Source organism: Oryza sativa, chromosome 3 (genome assembly GCF_034140825.1).
Source record: "Oryza sativa Japonica Group chromosome 3, ASM3414082v1".
Classification (NCBI taxonomy): domain Eukaryota; kingdom Viridiplantae; phylum Streptophyta; class Magnoliopsida; order Poales; family Poaceae; genus Oryza; species Oryza sativa.
Genome location: NC_089037.1, coordinates 31,881,045 through 31,904,066, shown reverse-complemented (window position 1 = coordinate 31,904,066; position 23,022 = coordinate 31,881,045). Strand labels below are relative to the sequence as shown.

Here is a 23,022-nt window from a genome sequence, read left to right as displayed (position 1 = left end):
GCCCGTAGTGAAAAGGTCAGATGGGTCCTCTCCAGAATGGGTGTGTCGAGAGAAGAGAACTGTCCAGCTCGAGGTATTTGTCTTGATCCTGCAGGGAAATGAATGATACTACATGTTTTCTCTCGTGATGTTGATTCTGTGGTTGTATTGTTTCATGTGTGCTGTATGATATGGCTCTAGTCTACCTCCAACTACGTCAGCCATTGCCTAACAGGTGAATTGAAGGTAAAATAGAAGAGTATCTACACGGTGGTGGGTGATTTTTACTAGTAGTGCATTCTATTAATAACATTATCATCAGTGAAAATAATCTTTAGCCATTGATTTATGAGCTTTACTATCAGTAAAAAAAATTCAACTTCCAGTAGTTGAGGTGGTGTATAATATATACTCCCTCGGTCTCATAATATAACAACTTAGAACTAAATATACTATGAAATATCCAGATTCATTGCTATACCATGGGACGGGTTTGTTGTAATATGAAATGTCTCGTCTGATCTATAGGACAGAAGGAGTATGATATTTCGGATTAGAAAATATAGATGATTTAGATTAATTCTACTACCAGTAAAGATCATTGTAAAAACACCTCAAAATATAGAAACGGGTATAAATTTCATCAACCGAGCTACCTTTTGTTTTGATGAGAGAAATGGAAGAGACATTTGAGCATAGTTTTTCCAAGTGATCAGAGTTGTCTTGCTCTTTTCTTGCATATACTACCTCCGTCCTAAAATATAGTAATTTTCAGCTATGTTTCTAGACATACCTTTGTCCAAATAATTTGCTAAAAGTTATTACATTTTAGATTGGAGGGAGCAACATATATGGTGTTGAAGTAGTTGTCTAAAGATGATACGAAGTTAACCGGAGATATAAGTTATCTCAACACTCTCATACTTCTCTCAGATCGATTAGCACCAACCGCTCGATGTTCTGAAATCAGCGTGGCAGTTTCCCCTCCTATGTGTATCATGACTGCTACTGTACTAACGACGTCTCATGAGTTTCTATCGCTACTAAACCGATGCAGTTATCTCCTCAATTATCACGGTTATCTCGTGTGATAATCCTCTCGGTTCTTTAAATCTCTCAGTTTTTCTTAGTAATCCCATGGTTTTTGCAACAATCCTTACATAGTGGCAATCCCTACCAAAACATTGAGGAGAATCTGATCATCACACTAGAGAAGACATATGAGGAAGTCGCAAAGAGGTGATTGTTAAACGTTTGCACGAATGAATAAGTTCACTTTAGGTCCTCAATTTATCATTGAGTCTGAAATTTGTCTCTGGACAACAATACCATACGCATCCCTCAACTGTTAAAACGATTTTTAATAAGGTACCTAAGTGTCATATCTGATACTGATTGATTTTTTATAAAACGGATGAAGCTAATACTATTTTCTAATGGCAAATGTTTCGAAACTTTCAAGACTTAGAGCATCTCCAACAGCCTCTCCAAGTTAAATTTTGGCCATTCAAACGTAAAAAAGAGGTCCAACATGCTGGCCAACCGGATAGCCAACTTTGGCTAGGCAAAAACGCATCGCCAAATGGTGGGCCCCACATGGATTCACTTCCCCACGTCAATAATCCCGTCCTCTCTCGTGCTCCAGTGCTGGAGCCAACCACCATCGGCTTCGAGTGCCGCCGTGGCGAGGGACGACGACGTCTGGTGTGACGCCATGGCGACCTGCTCCGGCCGCTGCCGCCACCACCATCCGCTCCGGCGACGGCGACGACGACGACGCGCGGAGGAAGCCCGCGGCGACTGGTGTACTCCGCGCCACTGCTAGCCTCGCCGCCCCTGCCGGACTTGGCCAGTCGCGCGACCTCCACCGCCTCCACGCGATCTCCGCCCATCGGGCTGCCACTTCTCCGCGTCGCTGGAGCCAGCCCGCCGAGGTGCGGGCTCCCTTCGCCGCCTCTCCGCGCTGCCGGAGCCTAGCCGTCAGGCCGCCGCCTCTCCACACCGCCGGAGCCAGCTCGCCGAGTCGCGGCCTCCCTACCGCCGGGTCACCGCCTCTCCCTATCGCTGGAGCCAACTCGTCGAGTCACGACCTCCCGACCGCCGGTTCGCCGCCTCTCCGCGCTGCCGGTGCACCTCTCCGCACAGCCGGAGCTAGCTCGCCGAGTCGCGGCCTCCCTACCGCTGGGTCACTGCCTCTCCCTGCCGCGGGAGCCAGCCCATCGAGTCGCGACCTCCCGACCGCCGGTTCGCCGCCTCTCTGCGCGGCCGGAGCTCGCCGACCGAATCACCGCCGGTGCGCCTCTCCACGCAGCCGGAGCTAGCTCGCTGAGTCGCGGCCTCCCTACCGCCGGGTCGCCGCCTCTCCCTACTGCCGGAGCCAGCCTGTCGAGTCGCGACCTCCCGACCGCCGGTTTGCCGCAGGAGCTTGCCCGCTGGGTCGCCGCCTCTCCGCGCCGCCGGAGCTCGCCAACCGAATCGCCACCGGTGCTCGTTGGGAAGACTATTGCTAAGGTGAGACTGACATACTGGTCCCACCGTCAGTTTGGAGAGTATATTGGAGAGACTGTTGCAGGGAAAACTAAACTTTACTCTCCAAATGGGTTGGAGGGCTCTCCAAATGGGTTGGAGGGCTGGCCAAATGAGTAAATAGAGAGGCAAATTTAGCAAGACTGTTGGAGATGCTCTTACGGGGAGGAAAAACATAAGAATTTTAGAGGATTTCAATCCTATAGGAAAATTTTCTATAAAGCCCTTTGAAACAAAGGATCGAATCCTATCCAATCCTTTGAAAATCCTATGAAATGGACGATACTATAGAGATTTTGGAGAAAATTTAGCAAGAGCTTCAACCTCTTGGTAACTTTTCTTTTGAGTCTATCTCTCTCATCCAATTCCTGCGTTTTTCCTGTGGTTCAATTAAACGGTCGAGGGCCCCTTTGAAATGGAGGATTAGCAAAGGAATTTTGGAGGATTCATTTTCCTAAGGATTTTTTCCTATATTGCCCTTTGATTCATAGGAAGATGATAGGAAAACTTCCATAGGATTGCATTTCTATGATCAATTCCATAGAAAAATAAGCAAGAGGTTAGACCTCTTGTGAAACTTTCCTTTGTTGAGGGTATCATGTGGTATAATCAAAGGGCTCTTCTCTCCATTTCCTGTGTTTTCAATTCCTGTAGAATTAGAAAAACATACAACTTCAATTCCTACGTTTTTCATATTCCTGTGTTTTTCCTATCCTGCGTTTCAAAAGGGACCCCATTCTTATTTTTTCCTGTGTTTTGTAATCCTCTATTTTACACTTATATTTCTATCAAAATCCTACGTTTTTCCTATTTCTATATTTTCTCAATCCTGCTATTCAAATGGCCCCTTAATGGACGCATCCTGCACGACGACGGACGCAGGGCAATGCCATATGTCAGACCGAACCTTTTTTTTCTTTTTCTTTCCCCTTTGGTTCGTGCAAACCAATCCCTGCCTTCCGTTCTACCGGAGATCCCCTGGTAAAATTTTACACCCTATCACATCGAATATTTGGGCATATATATGGAGTATTAAATATAAACGAAAAAAATAACTAATTACACAATTTACGTGTAAATTGCGAGACAAATCTTTTAAGCCTAATTGCGTTATGATTTCGCAGTTTAAAGACGTATTCTGTAATTTGTTTGTGTGTCCATATATCCGATGTGACACGCCAAAATTTTACAAAACTACGTCTAAACACAGCCCTAGTAGTAGATCCAGCCTGTGACTGCGACTTGTGGCCGCTGGTTGCAGTTGCCGTCACAAGTTCACAAGTCAGAACACACCTGCGGCTGCGTACGCTGAGCTCGTTGATAGATTTGGGCTAGCCCCAACGTTGACAACATCCACCGTTCCGGTGGAGTTAGCCGGACGCCTTAAAATAGAATAGCCCCGGACGCGGCAACGACGCGCAGAATCTTGGCCGGTGTGGTGTTGCAGCCAGGAGCCAGAGCCCTCAACCCCGCAGGCGCGCAGCAGCAGTGGCGCGCGCGCGCGGGGCATCCGTCTCAGGCGGCTCAGGGCAGGTCGGGCGAGAGGGAGAGGAGATCGACGCGCGGCGTCCCCTCAGCCGGAGGAAAGGTAAGAGAAGCTCTCTCTGTCTCCCGTTGCCTCCCTTGCTTTCTTCGCACGAAGAGCAGTGGCATACTGGCATATGGCCGTGGGACTGTATCGAGAGCAGCTGTTCTTGATGTGTGCTAGTACCTTATTTGCTGTTTCGACCACCCTAGTCAATCCCTGCATCGTCTCGCAAATTTCTTCTACGGTTTGATGCCCTTTTTATGGAGAAGAAGAGAGAACTGGAGAAATATTATCTAAACGAATGAGGATAGAGATAGGTGGGGGGACTTGGTCGACAAAGAAATGGACAGATCGAGGGGAGATCCGATCAGGGTAGTAGAGATCCTCAATAGTCAATACCTGCACCCTTCCCGTGACCAAAGGGCAACTGGTCAAAAAGGTCAGGCTGCCTTGCTTTGATTTTGGCCTTAACCAGATCATCTTGCCTGCTGCTGCTAGCGTATAATAATGCTCAAGTCAAATAACACATTAGCTGATTAGGGTTTAGGATGATGGTAACTCACCTGGGGAAATGGAGCAGAATGGTTTCACGTCCTGCTGCTCAATTAGAGTTGCTCATGACCAGCCGTGCACCTCTTTCCGATAGAATTCAGTTTATAGGAGGCATATGCAGGTGACTGGAATTTTCTGGCGTAGCACACCTGCAATTGGAGCAATCAGATATTGTAGGATTCTAGCATGTAATAATTCACAAAAAAATAATGCTTAGAAGAATGCAGCCCCTCGGTTCTCTGTGCAATCCTGTGATATCCAGCAAATATTGCCTTAGTTTTACATAACTTTTGAGCTTACAAATCCTTTCTTTCCATCCCACTTATTTGTCAAATTGCACAACGTTCATGCCATTTTCTGAATTTTAGGTTTTTGGCTGTGACCGTAACAGATCCAGGCTAATCCAATGGATGACAACAGCATTCAGCAATCACTGCTAGCTGATAACCCTAATGTGCTGCAGCGGAAGCCGTCAGAAGGAGTAAATCGGTTTCGACGATGCAGGTCGACTCCTTCCACGGATCCTCTTCAAGGCCCCCCTGAAAAGGGCTCATCAGTTAAAGCCAAGGAGTTATTCAAGGAGATGAGGCCAAGTTTCAGACTAGTAGGACTTCTCCTTTTTATCTATCTTCTAGTGGGCGTCCTGGCCTTTTATGCTGTCATGGATGAGATATCAGGCAAGCGAACAAATAGAGTGCTTGACGCCTTGTACTTCTGTGTTGTCACAATGACCACCGTCGGCTATGGAGACCTCGTCCCAAACAATGACACAACAAAACTGCTTGCTTGTGCTTTCGTCTTCATGGGTATGGCAGTTGTTGCTCTCTTTGTCAGCAAAGTAGCAGATTATCTTGTTGAGAAGCAGGAGGTGCTGTTCTTCAAAGCATTGCACACGAATCTGAAGGGTGGTGAGACCAAGATGCTTAGAGCAATCGAGACAAACAGGATAAAGTACAAATTTTACACAAATGCACTGCTTCTGGTGCTATCCATTATTTCTGGGACCGTATTTCTGTGGAAAGTGGAGAAACTGAGTCTTGTTGATTCCTTCTACTGTGTATGTGCCACAATCACTACCCTGGGTTATGGGGATAAAAGCTTCTCATCCAAACTGGGACGTGTTTTCGCGGTCTTTTGGATTATCACGAGCACTATCATCATGGCACAATTCTTCATGTACCTTGCTGAGATCTACACCGAGCGACGGCAGAAAATGCTGGCCAATTGGGTTCTCACACGGAAAATGACAAAGATGGATCTTGAGGCAGCCGATCTGGATGATGATCGACAAGTTGGGTAAGTACACAACTCACATAGAGTATTTTTATTCCATCGTGTCCCTAAAAGAATCAGTGTTGATATATGAAATCTGGTCTGTGCAGTGCTGCAGAATTTGTTGTGTACAAGCTCAAAGAACTGGGTAAGATCAACCAAGAGGAGATTTCTTCTTTTCTGGAGGAGTTTGAAAAGCTCGATGTCGACCACTCTGGCACTCTCTCCCCATATGACCTGACCCTAGCACAATCTGCTCAGTGAAAACAGATGCCTTTTCCATTGATCTGGTGTTTCAACGGTTTCCTTTGCTTCCGCTAATTATCACCTATACTCTATCTAATTGCCCACGGGTAATTCAGTAAGTAACAAAAGAAATGAGTGGTCCTTACCTCCTACATCTAACATAGTGGATCAGCTCCTGAACATGTGTAAGAGACAAGTATTTGTGAAGTAACACCGAGCTCACACACCTGCATATATGAAATTCGATAAGCTACTTTTCAGTCATTGCAATGTTTTCGGCTTGTTATGTGCAAATGATAGGTTGTGTGGGTGTAGATTTCACCTGGAATTTAAGCAACCTTTCCTTAGTTTTGTTGCCCGTTCTTCTTAACTCCATAACTGCAACTCTGCAAGGAAAAAAGGCTGATGATGGCTGGAGACTATATATGAAACTCGATAAGCTACTTTTCAGTCAATGCAATGCTTTCGGCTTGTTATGTGCAAATGATATAACTTGTGTGGGTGTAGATTTCACCTGGAATTTAAGCAACCTTTCCTTTGTTTTGTTGCCCGTTCTTCTTAACTCCATAACTGCAACTCTGCAAGGAAAAAAGGCTGATGATGGCTGGAGACTAAGTCTCAGGTAAGATCGGGATAGTTAATCTCAGCTTCCACAGGATGACGATCTGGCAGAAAATGAGAAAAGACATGCATAATTGCAGACTATAGAGGTATTCACTTATAAAAGGTTTCTGTTAGAAATGCAATAAACCCCAAATAAAGCTGCACAACTCTTTAGGTGGTATTGTTAGAGCATCTCCAAGAGAGGCCTAATCTTGTTCCTAAAAGTTAAATTTTGGGAATTAAGGGTAAAACCAACCCTCCAACAGGTTCCCAAAGGAGGTCCCAATATTTAGGCACATCCAAAATCCAACCCAATAGGAGCTAATTTTGGGCACCTCCACGCACTCCCAATTGGAGAAAAATCAGTTTAAGAGAACCCACCAGTGATGATATGGCAGATTTTAAAGTTCTTTTGGAATCAGGTATTGGGATACTGTTGGAGATGTGGGTGATTTTTGAGCCCAATATCTTTTGTGATACTCCCAATACAGGTTTTTAGGAGCCTAATTTTAGACATACCTTGGAGATGCTCTTAGTAGCAGAGATAGTAATAGTAAAATTTCAGTTGCTGTAAATTTGTGGTTTTCAGTTCTTGAGACAGCACCAAATCACCGTCATATATAAACAATTGCTACAAAATACTTGCTGGGGGTTAAACTACCAGAGTGCCATACATGTGACTACAGTTAGCATGACAAAAACAAAATAAGACTTTTGCCACATGAAAATTTCTGGATAGATACAGGTACAACCAATCTTATATATGTCTTCCTTGTTTGATCTTCTTGGGAATGTACTCTTCTGATAAAAAGGAAATGGAACATGCAGATAACGCCTCAATCTCAAATTTGACACCCTTTTGCAACATGGCTTCTAACTCCAACCTGCCAAATAAAGTATATCAGTGTAAAAAATTCAGGGCTAAAGTTACTGGAAATAAAATGGGCCAAGTCTTCCTAGGCAAGTGGTACACTAAAATTCATCCCCAAAACTTGCACCTACTGGGCGTAGTGGAGTTTTTCAAACTAAGGAAATGAGACTGAAGGGAAGGCACTAAGTTAGGAGTACAGCTTTTATTAGTAAGCTGGCCTGTTTTTCATAAGAAAGTCTTCAAAAAAATGACTTTAACTACTGTTAAAACAAAAGCAAAGAAATGTTCCACTAGCTAAGTCCGAGCTCTAACTTGTAAACTCCCATCATAATCATGAATTGCTTGTAATACGGGTACGAAAAGTACAACCTTACCTCCATTGTGGGGCTTCCCTGTGCAAGTAACACCTTGAGAGAATTCCTTCAGCTTTCCTTCTGTCTGCAACAGAATACATGAAGCATGAGGTTGACAATTGAATAAGAACAAACAAGGTACTTATAAGTTCCAAGAAAAAGTTGTAGAAATGTCAGTCATTTATATCCCTCAGTTTAGTCACCTTCAGACGACAAGTGAAGTAGGCAGCAGTCTGGAAGGCGATAATCCTCAAAATCAGATGTGAAGACCCCAAGCCACCGAATATCAGGCACACGCAGGAAATTTGCATCGTATGCCAATTGCTTAAATAGAATGAGAATTACACAAGCGCATTGCAGAAGGTAGTTAGTTAACACAAATAAATACACCAAGCTTTCAAGGAAAATTAAATAAACTTGCAAGGTCCAAATCTACCAGCAAAATGGGACAGAATATCGTGAAAACAAGACATGCTAAAAGGGCTTAGAGCTGCCAAACAAACTGAAGGCATACTGTTTGATTCAAATGTGCCTTGATACTGGACAAAAATGTAATGCATAAAGGTCAATCCAGCTATTGGGAGCTACTGATAAGGAAAGTGTAGTAGTCATTTGCATAAAGTGGTTATATGTGATTTTTAATTAACAGGTATGCTCAGATAGTGCATAATAGCAAATACAAAGCAAACAGCTAATTAGATAAATCATGACCCACCAGTGAACCAAATTTGTAGGTAGCCAGAATGTCGAAACCATAAGGGTCTGCATCCACCAAACAGTAAACTGGCAAATGCAGCTGTTCAACAAGGTAGCGCAAGAATCTGGAAAAATAAAGTATTTACATTTGAAATATCAATTCAGAAAAATAAAAGAGAAAAGTATAACAAAGAGTATATGCCTTCTTGTTGGAATATCTGGGTAGCCTCTTCCCTGAGCAGACAGAACAACATCAAACTAGATAAGAATAAATGCAAGAAGATATTTTGTGTATAACACCAGATTCAGCAGTTAGTAAGTACTGTAATCACAATGCAGCGATTCCTTTCACAGAACTTGTCATTAGCCAAACGTTGAAACACTGCAAGGAGAGTACAGAAGCGAACTGTAGGAAGGCTGGAACTGGAAGAGTACAAGTATCACATGCACATGAGGAATCTTTAAGCCTCATACCTGTCTCCTTCTCGACAATAAGTATGTAGTCCGCAACACTAACAACATCTACAAGAGAAAACCTAAGATAGCTTAATTTCCTTGAGATATAATTCAGGCATCAGGGATAACACTGAAGTTCACAGATAACAAGAGAGGAAATCTGTAACATAAAGTGAGTAAAAGATATAAGTATAATCAACCGCATATTTGTAAGGAAAATGAAGAATAAACTGTGGGTTCACTTGTTGTCCAGTCTTTTTCTGGCATATCTTAAATCAAGACGGGTAAAGATACTAAGCACTGACTTTATTCTTTAGTCTAATGAACAGCACCTTGCTAAGAGATCAATCCTAGCTATTCGATTCAGAATATATCAAAGTGGATTCTCTCAAAACAAAGGATGGTGGCTAATTCTGAATAATTGAGATTATGGTCCAACCCCTCACGCAATCCATGTCAGCAAATTGTAAAGGAATTATTTTCAGTGCAGATTAACAGTAACATAAATACTGAATTTTAGATCTTTAAATTTCTGAACAACCTTTTATTGCTTCGATGCTAACTGGGATAGAGAAGGCCTGCATTTGAAGAAGGCAAAAATCAAACCATATCAATAAAAAGAAAGAAACATATTACAGTGATTAAAGGAAACTCATAGAACTTACAGCATTGACATTCGTTACACAATAGACTTCCTTTTCTCCCTCTAAAAATCTAATCCAGCCCATCACCAAGCTGGAATAATAAAGACATTGATGAGTTTTTAACAGGGGAAATGAATAGGTGAAGAATATATGAGCATAGCACTGTAATGGTAGCTTCACAGTGCTCTATAAGCCCTTGCTAAAAGAGAAGCATCTCACTATTTACATCCAGATTTTGTTTTAAGCAGACCAAGTGCTTGGAAGATAAGGGGTTAGAAGTTATCTTATTAAGTATTGGCATGGACAATCAATAGGACAGTAGAATGAGTTAAACATATCTTCAGACACTCCAACTCTATGATAGTTGACAGAGTTCCTACCCTTTTGCCACAGGAACCTGCAAGCAGCCAAGGTAGCACACATTCCAGTCAGTTATGACAGTACATACACATGAATTCAAGATGTAAAACAGCATTGAGAAAAAAAAGGCTCCAGGTGATTAATGACAGAAATGTGGGCACAAAGGATGTAGCAGCTGGAAAGTGGAATCTTATTATGTGATGCACACGCAACTTCTAGAAGCAAAACTGAAGATTCTGAAGGAAAATAACACAGATTACGCGGTACATACCACATTGAGATTGTGCCGGCTGCACTTGAAGAGTACGCATATATCATTGATTGCACGGTCAACAACCGCTTGTTCTGCAGTATTTAGACAAAAACAGGTGTCAGAATTCCAATTGTCACACACAGCAGGAAACAAAAGCAGAAGCGGAGGCATGGAACCTATGCAGACCTTGGAATATGGAGGGGTACATGTAGTAGATGTCCCTCTTGGAGCAGTGCTTGTTCTGCTGCAGGAGTTGCTGCACGACGAGAAGAACCCTGAGGAGCACATCTGCACATCGATTAAAACATCCCAAACTGATTAACATTAACATGATCGTAGATACGCAGGTTGAGACAAAAATCAACGACGCGTACTGAGCCGGGAGGCGTGGGAGCCCCGGTGGAGGAGCGAGAGTACATCTGTGCCCACGGGGACGTCGTAGCTGCAGGCGCTGCAAGCGCATACAGCGGGGTGAGAATTTGAAACGGCCGATGAGATGGTAGGGTAGGGCGAGACGCGGAAACCGACCATGGGGACGCGGCGGCGGCGGAGGCGGAGGAGCAGTAGTTCTGGTAGCGGTGGAGCGCGACGGTCGGGGAGCGGCCGGCGGCGACCTCGGCGACGACCCAGCGCACCAACCCTGCGCAAAAAACGAGGGACGCGTGTTTACTTCGGTTGATGAAGGATTCAGAAGTTTTTTAAGCGATTGATCACGAGAGGGAGGGGGAGTGCACCTCTGATCCTGTGGAGGAGGGTCGCCGCTTCCTCCTGCCGCCGCCGCCGCTCTTCGCCGTCGAGCGCCGCCACCCGCCGCCTCTTCTCCCTCCCCGCCATGATCGACCGCTGCGAGTGAGCCTCCGGCGGTCGGGCCAACAACGGCTAGCCCAGTATTGACCAAATGGGCTTGTAAAAACTGAAAACCCCCATATTTTTTTTCATTTTTACCAAGGGCCTATTCGCAATCTAATTCACACACAACTCGATATAATTCTAAGATTTTTGTGTATTTGTCCGATAAAATATATAAATAGTTCACTTCTTTTTTTTTCGAATTTGATGAATAATTTCGGAAATAATGACAGCACAAGTGAAGATTTTATTCATGACAACACAAGTGAAGATTTTATTCATAATTCGTTCATACATTTGCCGGTTAAATTACACTAACACCTAGTAGCTCGCTCACTAGCTCTCCAGACATCAACGTGACAAATACATCTATCCAACCACTACCTTCACTTTCACAAGCTACACACATCTGATACATCTTCAGCTAACGTACTCCTCAGACTGCCTGATCTGCTAATAGCAGCAGCAGCAACAACAACAATACAGCACCCACAAGAATTTTGGCCATAGCCCTAAGTTCAGAATTTACTCGTGGAAGCCTTGCACCTCTTGGTGCTGAGCTGGGCGACCGGGAACTCTACCAGGACGATGAACGACGAGCTCTCTGATTCCCGGAGGTACTGAACCGTGCCGCTCATCGTCTTCACGAGCTTCTGGCTTATGTAAAGGCCAAGGCCCTCTCGAGATGCACCTGGGCTGTGGCGGAACATCTCTTGTATCAGAGCCTCTGGAACGCCCGGAGCTGGATGGACAAGCCTGCATGGAGCCAACCGTTGGGCAGATGTTAGATTACGCTTCTGTTAAGTGGGGTTGTGCCCCAGCAAGCTCGTCGAACAATCTAAAGCTTCGCATCATCTAATCAATCTCCTTTTACTCACAGTTTTAAGGGTTGTCGGCCGGGTTATCCGTTATCTTAAATAGTTGTAAGGGTTGCATCATTGAATTGGTTATATAGTCATTACTCAGATGTTACGATATTGCATTTTATGTTTATGCTATGTTTATGTTGAGATAATATGGAAGGCCTATTTTGAACCGTCAGTTTTTATGTGACTACTGAGTGTCCTGCCTCTATTGATAAGATGGACAGTAAACACAAGCTGCAGGAATAAAGGTGTCTGGAACTCAATAGTGCGCCTCTAGTACTTACTGAACGCATGTTAACAAACAGATTTCTCCCCAGAGAAGTTGAGTTGGAGTAATGGAAATTAGGTCATTGCATGCAAAGTTTAAGTTGGTTCTATTACCAGTAAAGCTGTACTTGCAGTTCAAGAAACATCACTATAAGTTCCACAAGGCAAATGGGTGGCTTACCTGAACTCTAGATGAGCAATCTGCATTCCAGATCCAATATTTTCCATCCTGGGGATGACTTGGAGCACAATAGGCCCTTCAGCTGGCTGTGTAAATTGAAGCATGCATGCCAGGAAGTCTGCTAGGACTTGTTGAAGCCTTAAATTGTCCCCGCAGAGGTGCATACATGATACTTCTGCAGGCCAATCACGGTCAATGGAAATTTGTTTCTCCTTGCTCTGGGGCATGGCTTGCATTAGGACTGTATTCAGGGCTTCCTCCAGGTTGAAATCTACGGTGCTCATCTCCGTGTAGCTGTGGGAGCACAGAGTTAGTAACCAATACGTATTCTATCAGATCTTGTGCGTGAAAAAAGCAAATGGAATAGGCATATTATACAGCTTTATATGAACTTATTTTGTAGTGCTGGAACTGTTATGGTACCAATGGAATTTTCCGTGTATAGGTTAATTCCAACCACTAAATAGAAAGTTTCCTTTTTTACATATCATGTTGTTCTACATATAGACTATATAATTGGAGAAAAGGCATGAAACAGTGGTGATTTCAGTTCTGAATCTGCAAGACCATCTAAATTTGCTATGGTTAAAAATCATTAAAGCGTGATTTCAAGAACAATGGAAGGGCTCAGAATAAAAGTTGGCAAATATCTATATGTCAGACTACAGTGGAACAAACGGCACTCACCACTGTTCAATGCTTTCTAGATCAGTGTCATGTAAAATCTTTTTCAGCTGTTCTTGACAGAGGACATTTGATGCTAGAAGTTTCCTCTGCTCCTCAGTCAAGTCAGAAGGTTCCAACAAATTTCGAGTAAATTGCATGCCATTGAGTGGGTTCCTTAATTCTTGACGTATGTATGTCAGTTCCTTAAAGCTGTTCATAGCAGCTTGTTCAGACATCTTCTGCACCTGCAGAGCATGTTGAAGCTCTGGGCTGGCCACATGAAGAAAGCAAAGGGCGCCAGTGATCTTACCCTCAGCATCTGTCCTCTTGGTTGCTGTCATCAGTGACTCTATGTACTTGCCATCGGTGTTGAAGAAACCAAAAAGAAGCTTCTCAGGATCTTGACCAGATATCACTGTGTTCATTAATATGCTAAGTTTGGTCAGAGTACCATGGTCTTTCACCCTACAGCCATACTCATGGTGGGTGAAAACTTCCCCGATTAGCAATTTATCTACTGCATCTTCCCTCTTTATACCAGTAATTTTTTGCATAGCTTCATTCCACTCTAAGCAGGAACCAAGATCATTGATCATAAATATAGGGGGGATGAGCTCCGAAGGGTTCTTTACTATAGCAACATAGTCCCCTTGTATCCGAGTGTACTTATCCATGATAATGTTCTGCCCTGTCATATCTTGTGCTACAAAGCAAACCCCCACAACTTTCTCTGAAAGGTCACGACTGCAGCAGGCGTTAACCATCAAAATTACAGGTCCATTATTTTCCTGGTGATTAAATGTTTTAAGCTTAATTTGCAGATTTTGCTCTTCTATTCCTGAAATACAAGAAAGAAGACCTAAGTTAGTCACCCAAAAAATAATGGACACATTATGATTAAGTTGGATGGTACAAAAAGGCCAAGTTCAACATAGAGCCAACCTTGTAAAGCTGAATTTAAAATTTGCTTAACCACTTCAACAGAATCATCGATGACGAGATCGACCAGAGGCTTCCCTATGGCTTCCATGACAGGTAATCCAGTGAGTTCTGCAGCCTTATTATTCCATCCGTTTATGCTCCCAGTGATGTCAACAGCCAAGATAGGCGCAGTTGCTGTCTCAATTAGGCGCACCATCTCGTTTGTAACGGTTCTCAGTTCAAGGAGCCCCTGAATCTTCTTCATATCATCAGATGGAGCTGTAACAATGGACTTTGCATTGTTGTTCTTGTTGGCATCTTCATCTTGCAAGGAGCCACGTAATATTAGCTGCAGAGAATGGATAGCATCCATTTCAACATCCTCCCAAGGAACACTCCTCCATTTAACTACCTCCAAGAAGGCTTTGAATGAAGATCGTGGATGCATCTTCCTACCATTGTCATCTGCATCAATTGGTTCATGCTTAGCTCCTCCCCATTTAATCTCCTTTGCCGTGTGGGATCGGAACCAGAAGATGAAATCTTTTGAAGAGATCTTTATAGCTGCCATGCCACACACAACATCACCAAGTGCAGCAGCGCCAGGATAACCTGCTTCAACTAAGCTGTCGGTACTCAATCCAGTAGAACCGTCATGGTACTCCTGCAACCAAGCAACAATGTTTTTTATCTCTGCTTCAGAGGGCGTTGATCCTAGCACCCAAAGCTGGTTTTGGTAATACAATGCTGCACCATCACATTTCACTAGATCCATTACGTTAGGTGATTGGGTAAATATCCCAACAGGAGCATCTCGAAGGAGCATATCACAGAGAAGAGTCTGCGTGCGGAGGATGTGCCTCTCCTTTGCCTGAGCAGCCAGTTCCACCTCCTTGTTGATCTGTATCCCAAATACTTGCAAGAGAAACTCGCAAGCATACCTAAGCGGGAAAGGGACAAACCTCGGGCTTGTGTGATGGCAGACCATCAACCCCCACAGCTTCCTCCCTTTCGGCTGCTGGTCACTCCCAGTGTCTCCATCATCATCCTCATCCTCATTTATAGTGACCGACATCACAAGTGATGCAACGGAGCCCATGCTTGCCATGTACTGTGCATGGCAACCATGGGGTGCCCTGAGAGTAGATCCGCATATGCTTATAGGTTGTGTTAGGCTGTCATCTTGGATGATCTTCACAGGCGTTGCGGAGCAATCGCATATCATCCGCACTTTGTTCTTCATGAACAAAAACCTGGATGCCTGAGGAATGTCAGTGGCTGGGTAGTGCAGGCCAAGATACGGCTCCAAATCAGATCTCTTGCACTCAGCAATCACCTCACCATGCTCATCCTCATGGAACTTGTACGCCATCACCCTGTCATAGCCAGTGAGCTCGCTCACCTCGCGGACCAGCACGTCGCACAGCAGGGAGAGGTTCCCACTGGGCAGGGACTGCAGCCTGGCGATGGCCCTGGCAGCGAGCTTGTACGACTTGATCGCGCCTGTGGCGGTGACGGGCAGGTCGACGGGGTTGACCGGCTCGAGGTCGATGACGAGGCCGACGTCGATGCGGTGCATGATGGCGTAGAAGGGCTTCCCGGAGGTCCTGGCGTGGACGAGGATGGGGTTGAGCAGGTTGACGTCCCCGAAGGTGGCGGCCTTCTGCAGCGCGACGAAGCTGTGCGAGCGGAAGAGCGTGCGCACGTCGGTGCCGACGGCGAGCGCCTCGCGCTGGTCAATGGTGGGCACGGCGTGCGGCGTGAGGTCGAGCATCTCGGCGGCGTTCTCGCTGTAGGCGAGCAGCGCGAACGTCTCCGGGTGGACGGCGAGCAGGCACCCGAAGGGCTGGACGAAGCGGCCGCGCTGCATGTTCTGGAGGTAGGCGGAGACGTTGCTGGTGGTGGCGCCCGACCGATTGGCCGCGCCCACCGACGACGAGTAGTCGAAGTGGCGCTGCGACCCCTCGAACTCCGCGTGCAGCTGCGCGTCCATCGGCGTCTGCGCCACCACCCGCGCGCTGTGCTTGGACCGCGCCGAGCTGCTCCGCGAGCACGTCGCCCGGTTGTTCGACCGCGACGACGACATCTCCACAACCCCCTCCTCCCCCTCGCCCCCAACCAAATCCCCTCCTCCTCCTCCTCAACTAGAACCACCGGCTGCGAAGGGGGATTCGGCGAGGAGGAACCAAATGGGCGCGCGGAGGTATCAGCGGGGAATCATGGCCGCGGCAGCGAGCGAAATAGGCGAGAAGGCGGAGCGCTTTTGGAGAAAAGCCGCGAGGGGGATTGGATTCTGCCGGGGATAAGCACGGATTGGAATAGCGCCGCACCTGAGTGGGACAGCGAGCCACACTGCACGGCAAGGCAGCCCAAGATAATATCTCCCTCTCTCTCTCCCTCTCTTCGTCTTCCTCCTCCCACCTCCCAACCAAAGGGAAACCGAAGCAACAGCGATTACTACCTCACCACCACGCAGAGGCGGCGAGGCGAGGGGGCGACGGCGACGACGACGGCGAGGCGAGGCGGGGGTTGGTGCGTGGGGTGGGTGAGCGGGATGCGGGGCTTAGGCGGGGAAGAGGGGACGCGCGCGGCCGAGGCGGGGCGGCGCGGCGCGGCGAGGTGAGGAGAGGCGGCGATGGCGGCGGAGGCGGTCGCGTCGGGAAACCGAGAGAGGAAAGCCGTACAACGTCATCCGGTTCTTCTTCCTCGCGCAGAAGTCCGTCCTTTTCCACTCGTGGTAAGTGCTAAAAAAATGGGGAAATGCTTCCCAAAGGCCAGAACTTTGGTAGAGTAGGCCCTGTATTGATTGGATTCGATGGTTTGATCAGACCTAAAAATATTTAAAAACTTTTTTATACTGTACCACGTTGTCGGTCGACGTTTGATGTCGCGGTTCCGGTATTTACATAGTATGGGGATCGTTGGTACTAAGATGTATACGAGACTTAGGTAAAAGAGATAACGACGAGGATTTTTATACAGGTTCGGGCCCCTGAATTGTCAGGTAATAACCCTACATCCTGTTGGCCGAAGCCGGTATTGCTCTTATTCACCATAATCATACCAGTATAATATTTGGGGTAGCCTATCTAACTGTTGTCGACCTGGCGGTCTGTAGTATTGACTCGTAGTCGACAACATGGTAACCTTCCTCCTCGAATCCGCATAGATCAGAGACAACTCTATATCTCTCCTGACGGTAGCCATAGGCATCGTAGGGGACTAGTCATGCCTATCTCTGAAGTCGATACCTAGCGTCTTGTCTTGGCGTATGTTGGCTTGTATATTGATCTTATGTCTTGATCTATTGTTCCGTGTCCCCTCTCCTCTTAGAGGGTCTTGTATTTATACCCATAAGTGTCCCTTTGTCCAAGTAAAACTAGGGAAACCAATATGAATACAATCCGAGTAGTTCTTGTCGTTTCCATATAGAACTCTGGTTGTCTTTCCTTATCCGGAACTTCATCCATATCCGAGGTCAGTGTCAGTATAAGACATAGTATATGGTGGGTCCTGCCGAGATTTAATCAACTACTATTAGGTATTAGGTAGGTATGTGGTATCCATAACCCTGACACACGTGAGTTTGAGCTATGAGGCAGATGATGAAATCCAGTGCTATTCGATTTACGCTAAAGAATAATCAATTTCCTAAAGTTTTAATAAAGGCCCCGTTTAGTTCACCAAAAGTTTTTCTTAAAAACATCATATCGAATCTTTAGACACATGCGTAAAGCATTAAATATAGATAAAAATAAAAATTAATTGCACAGTTAGGGAGGAAATCTCGAGATGAATCTTCTGAACCTAATTAGTCTATGATTAGTCATTAGTGCTACAATAACCCATATGTACTAATAATGGATTAATTAGGCTCAAAAGATTCGTCTCGTGGTTTCCATGCGAGTTATGAAATTAGTTTTTTTATTCATGCCCGAAAACCCCTTCCGACATCCAGTCAAACGTCCGATCTAACACCAAAAATTTTTTTTTTCGCAAACTAAACAGAGCCTAACTATCGTAGGAGTAAATAAGTTGAATGTTTTATTATTGGGGTTGTTCGGAAGAGCTTGTTGCAGCAGCCAGCCAACAATAACTACAACAGCTACAACTAGTTATACCAACAACGAGCAGCCGCTACATCCTACATGTAGCGGCCTCAAGCCCTCAAGTCTGTCCACTGTTGTAGGCTGTAGCCAAGCGACGAGGTTACGCAGCGTAGCAAAGATGCTGCAACAAGTCCCGCCAAACAACCCCATTAAAAATTGTTGTCATAGATCTATCCTTATTTTAGTAGTACTTCAAGTTAGCCTTTGACTCCAATACATGACCCACAATTCTACACCTCCATATTGTTAGCTTATTTGGTATATGTTTGGAATACTTTTTTTTTAAATTCTAACAAACATAAACTATCATCTTCCCCTTTAAAATATATGGACTATATTAACTTTTAGATATGATATTTGTATCGTTAGTCTTACTTAGAGAAAACTAAAACTATGTAAGCATGTGTGTCTTATTTTTATCACTAAATATATTTTAAGCATGACTTACAACTTTACATTTTACACTAAACTTTTAATCAAAACATAGTCAAACGATATAATCTCTCTATCCCAATTTGATCATCATCCAAGATTTTTAAGTTTTTTTCAAAATAATCATCATTTAACAAAGCTTCTCTTTGTTTCTTTGTGCAAATAGTACATGTGCACCGTGGAGTGCCCTGCATGTATATAACTGTATACGTGCAACTAACCAAGACTAATTTTTATTGGTTTAATCTATGCAACATTTAAAGTATGAATTAATTTTTGTTGGACATGATTCGCACGAACCGACATACCACATTAATCGATGAGGATTAATTTTACTATGATAAATGTTTTAGTGACCTTGGTTTTAGTGCCTTTTTCTTAGGTAGTGATCAAACTGGGATGGAAATAATATCAGAAGTCATCAGTGTAATACTATATTTTAAAGTGAAGAAAATATTTGCTGTGTGAAAGATATTTCACTATCCTTTCCTTTGTTGACTTATGCGACAAAACATATATGGAGTTGTAGTGCACCCTTCGATGTTGATAGCTTGTACCTTGACATATGCATCTAGACAAGTCAAAGCCTTATATATACTCCTTTTCTTCAAAATACCATACAAGTTTTCATGGTCTCCAACATAAAACTTTCACTTTTAATTTCTTTCGTAATAGTATTAACAGTTACTCCATGTGTCTGACAATATGAGGCGTATTATGTTTCTATACGGTCTCCAACATTATACTGTGACCAATACTATTTTTATAATATGTTATCAGCAACTAAAAAACTAACGTTGTATGAATATATTTTAAAATATAAATCAAGTGATACTACATGCATGAGACTAACATTCATATTTTTAGTTTAATTATTAGTCAAAAAAATAAATTTTGACTTTGCAGAAAACAAGAAATACACCTTATATTTCGAAACAGGTGGAGTATAAAATTGAACATCATATGAATGCAATTTCAAATACTATTGGCTCCTTTGGAACAAAATATTCCTTGAGGAATTTTAGAAGAAAAAAAAAATCAATTCTATAAAAAACTTTCATACGTGGTCATTTGGATAAAAGGAAAGTATCCTATGAAATTCCTTTAGATTGGCTCGAGACGTAGAGATTTTGAAGGAATTCTAACGTGAACTTCAACCTATTGGAAAAGATCATTTGTGTCCATCTATCTTCTAGTTACTGTACATTTTTCTATGCTCCATCTAAACAATAATTCGTGAGAATTTTCTCTGTTTTTTTTTCAATCCACAAGACTTAAGGTACTAGAATACTTCAATTCTGTATTTTTTTAAGTATATTGAGAATACTGCGTTTCAAAGGAACCCTAATTAATGATATCATATTCATGATACTCAACATATATAGTATTGTTACTTTAGTTATTAGTTAAAATTTACAATAATTTTTAGAAATATGGTCCTTATATTTTACAACAAAGGGAATACCCATTATTTTGCTTATGTGGATATACGAAAAGGGAGAAGAGAGACAAATAAGAGATGTCTCGACCACAAGATATACTAGAAAAAAGAGGTAGAGATGAATGGTATTACATGATATATCGGTCTCTTTTTTCGCTTATGCTTATATTTATCAGCCAAAATTTGAATTTTCAACCTTAAATTTGGAGCTGATTTTGAGGTTTTTCAGCAAAGTTTATTTTTTCAGCCTTTACTTTTAGATCGCTAAGAACACATATATAAAAGTTTTATTCACAGATTACTTTTCATTTATAAATATGTCATTTCGCTTATTTCACGAATAAGCGAAACGATGGCTCCCTATTGTTCTTCTTGCCTATGCCCTTCGTGTACAGGGAAAATTTGAGCAATATCTTAATGATGTGAATAGCTAGAGCCAGTACATTGTTTCATGGTCGAACGTGCCTAGCAAGGTACGCACGTATACATTGTTTCATTAATCGATAGGGTTGTAAATGATAAAGCAACAGAGACACACATGTATACTTTCAAAACCTTTTCTTTTTCATCGAATATGCCTTTCTCCCTTTTGGCAAAGCAAAATTGTAATATGCAAAAGGCATAAATATATGTCCCCGTTAGCCCTGAGCCCGGCATGCTGCTTTCATGTGCGAGACCACAAACCCACGACACCACGAGGCACGAGCTACTGTAGAAAACCATGAGAAAAATTACCATCGATCCCGACGAATAATCACCCGGCTCACTGCTCACCAGTCACCACGGCACCACGCACGATATATCGTTACTCCAATTGTACACCTAGCAAGACTGCAATCGGTATGGTCGTACAGTGCTCCGTTGGGTGTTCCAACGAAACTGCTCGTACGGCACAATTAAAATTTACTCCACGAATGGAACTGCACCACATGGCAATGAGAGAGTGGGAGAAACACCCACTCCGAGGCGATTTTCTATTTACACGGACAGACACATCCTACATAAAAGCGTTTAGTGCACACTAAAATTAAAAGTTTAGTTGAAATTAAAACGATATGACGGAAAAGTTGGAAGTTTATGTGTAGAAAAGTTTTGATGCGATGGAAAAGTTGGAAATTTGAAAAAAAACTTTAAAACTAAACACGGTGATACTAGTGTCCTGCATCCAACTGCACACAGGTCCAAGCTTGGATGCTTGGCTTGGAAAAAGTACACCGGAGGTCCCTGAACTTGTCACCGAGATAAAAAAACGTCCTTGAACCGTAACACTACACACCCGAGGTCCCCTAACTTTACAAAACCGGACACCTAAGGTCCCTCGGCGGTTTTCAACTCGGTTTTGTCCGACGTGGCGGCTGAGTCAGCGTGGGACCCACGTGGGCCCCACATGTCATCCGGCCACGTCAGCCTCATCCCTCTCCCCCCTCTTCTCTCTCTTCCTCCTCCTCTCTCTCTCACTCTTGTCTCTGTTAGCGGGGGAGCAAGGCGGCAGCGGCGGGAAGCAAGGCGGCGGCCTCCCCCGCCCGCCCTCTTCGCTCTGGGCTAAGGCCGCCGTGAGTCAAATCGGCGGAAACCCAAATCAAAGGCGGCGGCGACGCGTCGAGGATGAGCTCGTGGTGGCAATGGCCGAGGACGTCGAGGCGGGCGGTGTTGTGCGCCTGGTCGCGGCGGAGCGGGCGGCGGAAGACCGCGGCGGGGTGGCCGCGGAGGGAGCAGCGGAACGACAAGGAAGAACTCGCCGCGGCGGCGGCGGCGAGGCGGTAGGAGGAGGAGAAGTTGGCGGTGGCGGCGGCGAGCTCGTGGAAGGCGCGCGAGAAGGAGAAGGCATCGGGATCGGCGACAGCGGGGAGGCGCGCGAGGAAGTGAGCGTAGATGGCGGCGGCGGTGGAGGAATTGGAAGGCGGCGATCACCAGAAGAGCAGCGGCGAGGCGGGAGCAAGCTGGGGAGAAGAACAGCGGCGGCCGGGGGAGAGTAGGAGGCGCGCGGCGGCCGGCAGGGGGAAAGCGGATGGGGAGTGGTGGCGCTCGGCTGGCAGGGGAGATGCCGCCTCCTGTTCCCGCATCACCGCGCCGCCATGTCCTCCTCCCACGGGCCGCCGCCGCGGATAGGGAGTGGCGGCGCTCGGCCTCGTCGTCGGTGGCGCCTCCGGGTAGGGATGGGGCCGCCGCCGCCGCCATGCTCCCTGTCATGGATAGGGCCGCCTCTCCTGCCTCGCCCCGCCGAGCTCCGGGCTGGCCACCGCCCTTCACCGCCAGTGTCCTCCTCCTCCTTCGCCGCCGCATCGACGGCGTGCCCCGCTGCTCCCTCCCGGCCGCTTCCGCGGCATCGTCCCTACGAGTGCAAGCAGAGAGCGAGAGGAAGGAAAGAGAAACAGAGAAAGAGAAAGGGGGAAGAGAGAGGCTGACGTGGCCGGCTGACATATGGGGCCCACGTGGGTCCCAACTGACTCAGCCGCCACGTCGGACAAAACCGGGTTGAAAACCGCCGAGGGACCTCCGGTGTCCGGTTTTGTAAAGTTAGGGGACCTCGGGTGTCTGGTATTACGGTTCAAGGACGTTTTCGTATCTCGGTGACAAGTTCATGGACCTCTGGTGTACTTTTCCGCTTGGCTTGGGTGATCCGGTTACCGGCTGGAATTCATTATTCCCTAGACGAGCCGAACTTTCTCAGCAAGGAATTTCCCAGCTGCAACGCAAATGAAAAGATTTCTGTGCATTCGTTCATCCCGATTACTCACGTACCAAAAATTGAGGAAGTCTTGTTTCAAGAAAAAACAATTTGAGATGCCGATGATCCATAGAAGGAAGTTCAGTTAACTGGAGACTCATCTTTCTTTTCTCCGCGTGCAAAAAAACACGAAGAAACACCAGTTCAACATGGTCCCAGGCTCCCAGCCCATCGTTCCATTTGAGTTTTTCTTCTTGGGCTTCCCGGAGAGGTCTGAAATCCT

The 23,022-nt window shown here is 45.1% G+C and overlaps 3 protein-coding genes across 9 annotated transcripts; 1 reads left to right on the top strand and 2 right to left on the bottom strand.

The window, feature by feature from the left end:
• Positions 1-1,575: 1,575 nt before the first annotated feature.
• On the top strand, positions 1,576-6,371 carry LOC4334137 (two pore potassium channel a-like). 4 transcript variants are annotated; one of them, XM_015775045.3, is made up of 3 exons: positions 1,576-2,490; positions 4,977-5,881; positions 5,968-6,367. In XM_015775045.3, exons 2-3 carry the CDS (start codon positions 4,992-4,994, stop codon positions 6,119-6,121), a joined length of 1,044 nt encoding a protein of 347 aa, XP_015630531.1. In that variant the 5' UTR covers positions 1,576-2,490; positions 4,977-4,991; the 3' UTR covers positions 6,122-6,367. The 4 variants fall into 4 exon arrangements, with proteins under 4 accessions (XP_015630531.1, XP_015630529.1, NP_001405647.1 ...); XM_015775043.3 differs by having other exon boundaries at positions 4,954-5,881; NM_001418718.1 differs by lacking the exon at positions 1,576-2,490 and adding an exon at positions 3,749-4,093 and having other exon boundaries at positions 5,968-6,371.
• An 886-nt stretch (positions 6,372-7,257) lies between these two features.
• SPO11-1 (meiotic recombination protein SPO11-1) lies at positions 7,258-11,220 on the bottom strand. Of its 4 annotated transcripts, none has more exons than XM_066308199.1 (15): positions 11,074-11,216; positions 10,868-10,979; positions 10,714-10,781; positions 10,526-10,627; positions 10,358-10,431; positions 10,107-10,123; positions 9,748-9,817; positions 9,624-9,660; positions 9,101-9,148; positions 8,950-9,008; positions 8,829-8,860; positions 8,646-8,751; positions 8,134-8,254; positions 7,952-8,015; positions 7,258-7,590 (listed from the first exon to the last, which is right to left on the bottom strand). In XM_066308199.1, the coding sequence occupies exons 1-15, from the start codon at positions 11,171-11,173 to the stop codon at positions 7,464-7,466; spliced, it is 1,137 nt and encodes a 378-aa protein (XP_066164296.1). In that variant the 5' UTR covers positions 11,174-11,216; the 3' UTR covers positions 7,258-7,463. The 4 variants fall into 4 exon arrangements, with proteins under 4 accessions (XP_066164296.1, XP_066164295.1, XP_066164297.1 ...); NM_001404773.1 differs by having other exon boundaries at positions 7,303-7,590; positions 10,714-10,790; positions 11,074-11,220; XM_066308198.1 differs by lacking the exon at positions 10,107-10,123 and having other exon boundaries at positions 10,347-10,431; positions 10,714-10,790.
• Positions 11,221-11,418: 198 nt separating this feature from the next.
• On the bottom strand, positions 11,419-16,460 carry LOC4334135 (phytochrome C-like). Its single transcript, NM_001418716.1, has 4 exons — positions 14,111-16,460; positions 13,190-14,006; positions 12,503-12,796; positions 11,419-11,944 (listed from the first exon to the last, which is right to left on the bottom strand). The coding sequence occupies exons 1-4, from the start codon at positions 16,173-16,175 to the stop codon at positions 11,707-11,709; spliced, it is 3,414 nt and encodes a 1,137-aa protein (NP_001405645.1). The 5' UTR covers positions 16,176-16,460; the 3' UTR covers positions 11,419-11,706.
• Between the last annotated feature and the right edge of the window lie 6,562 nt (positions 16,461-23,022).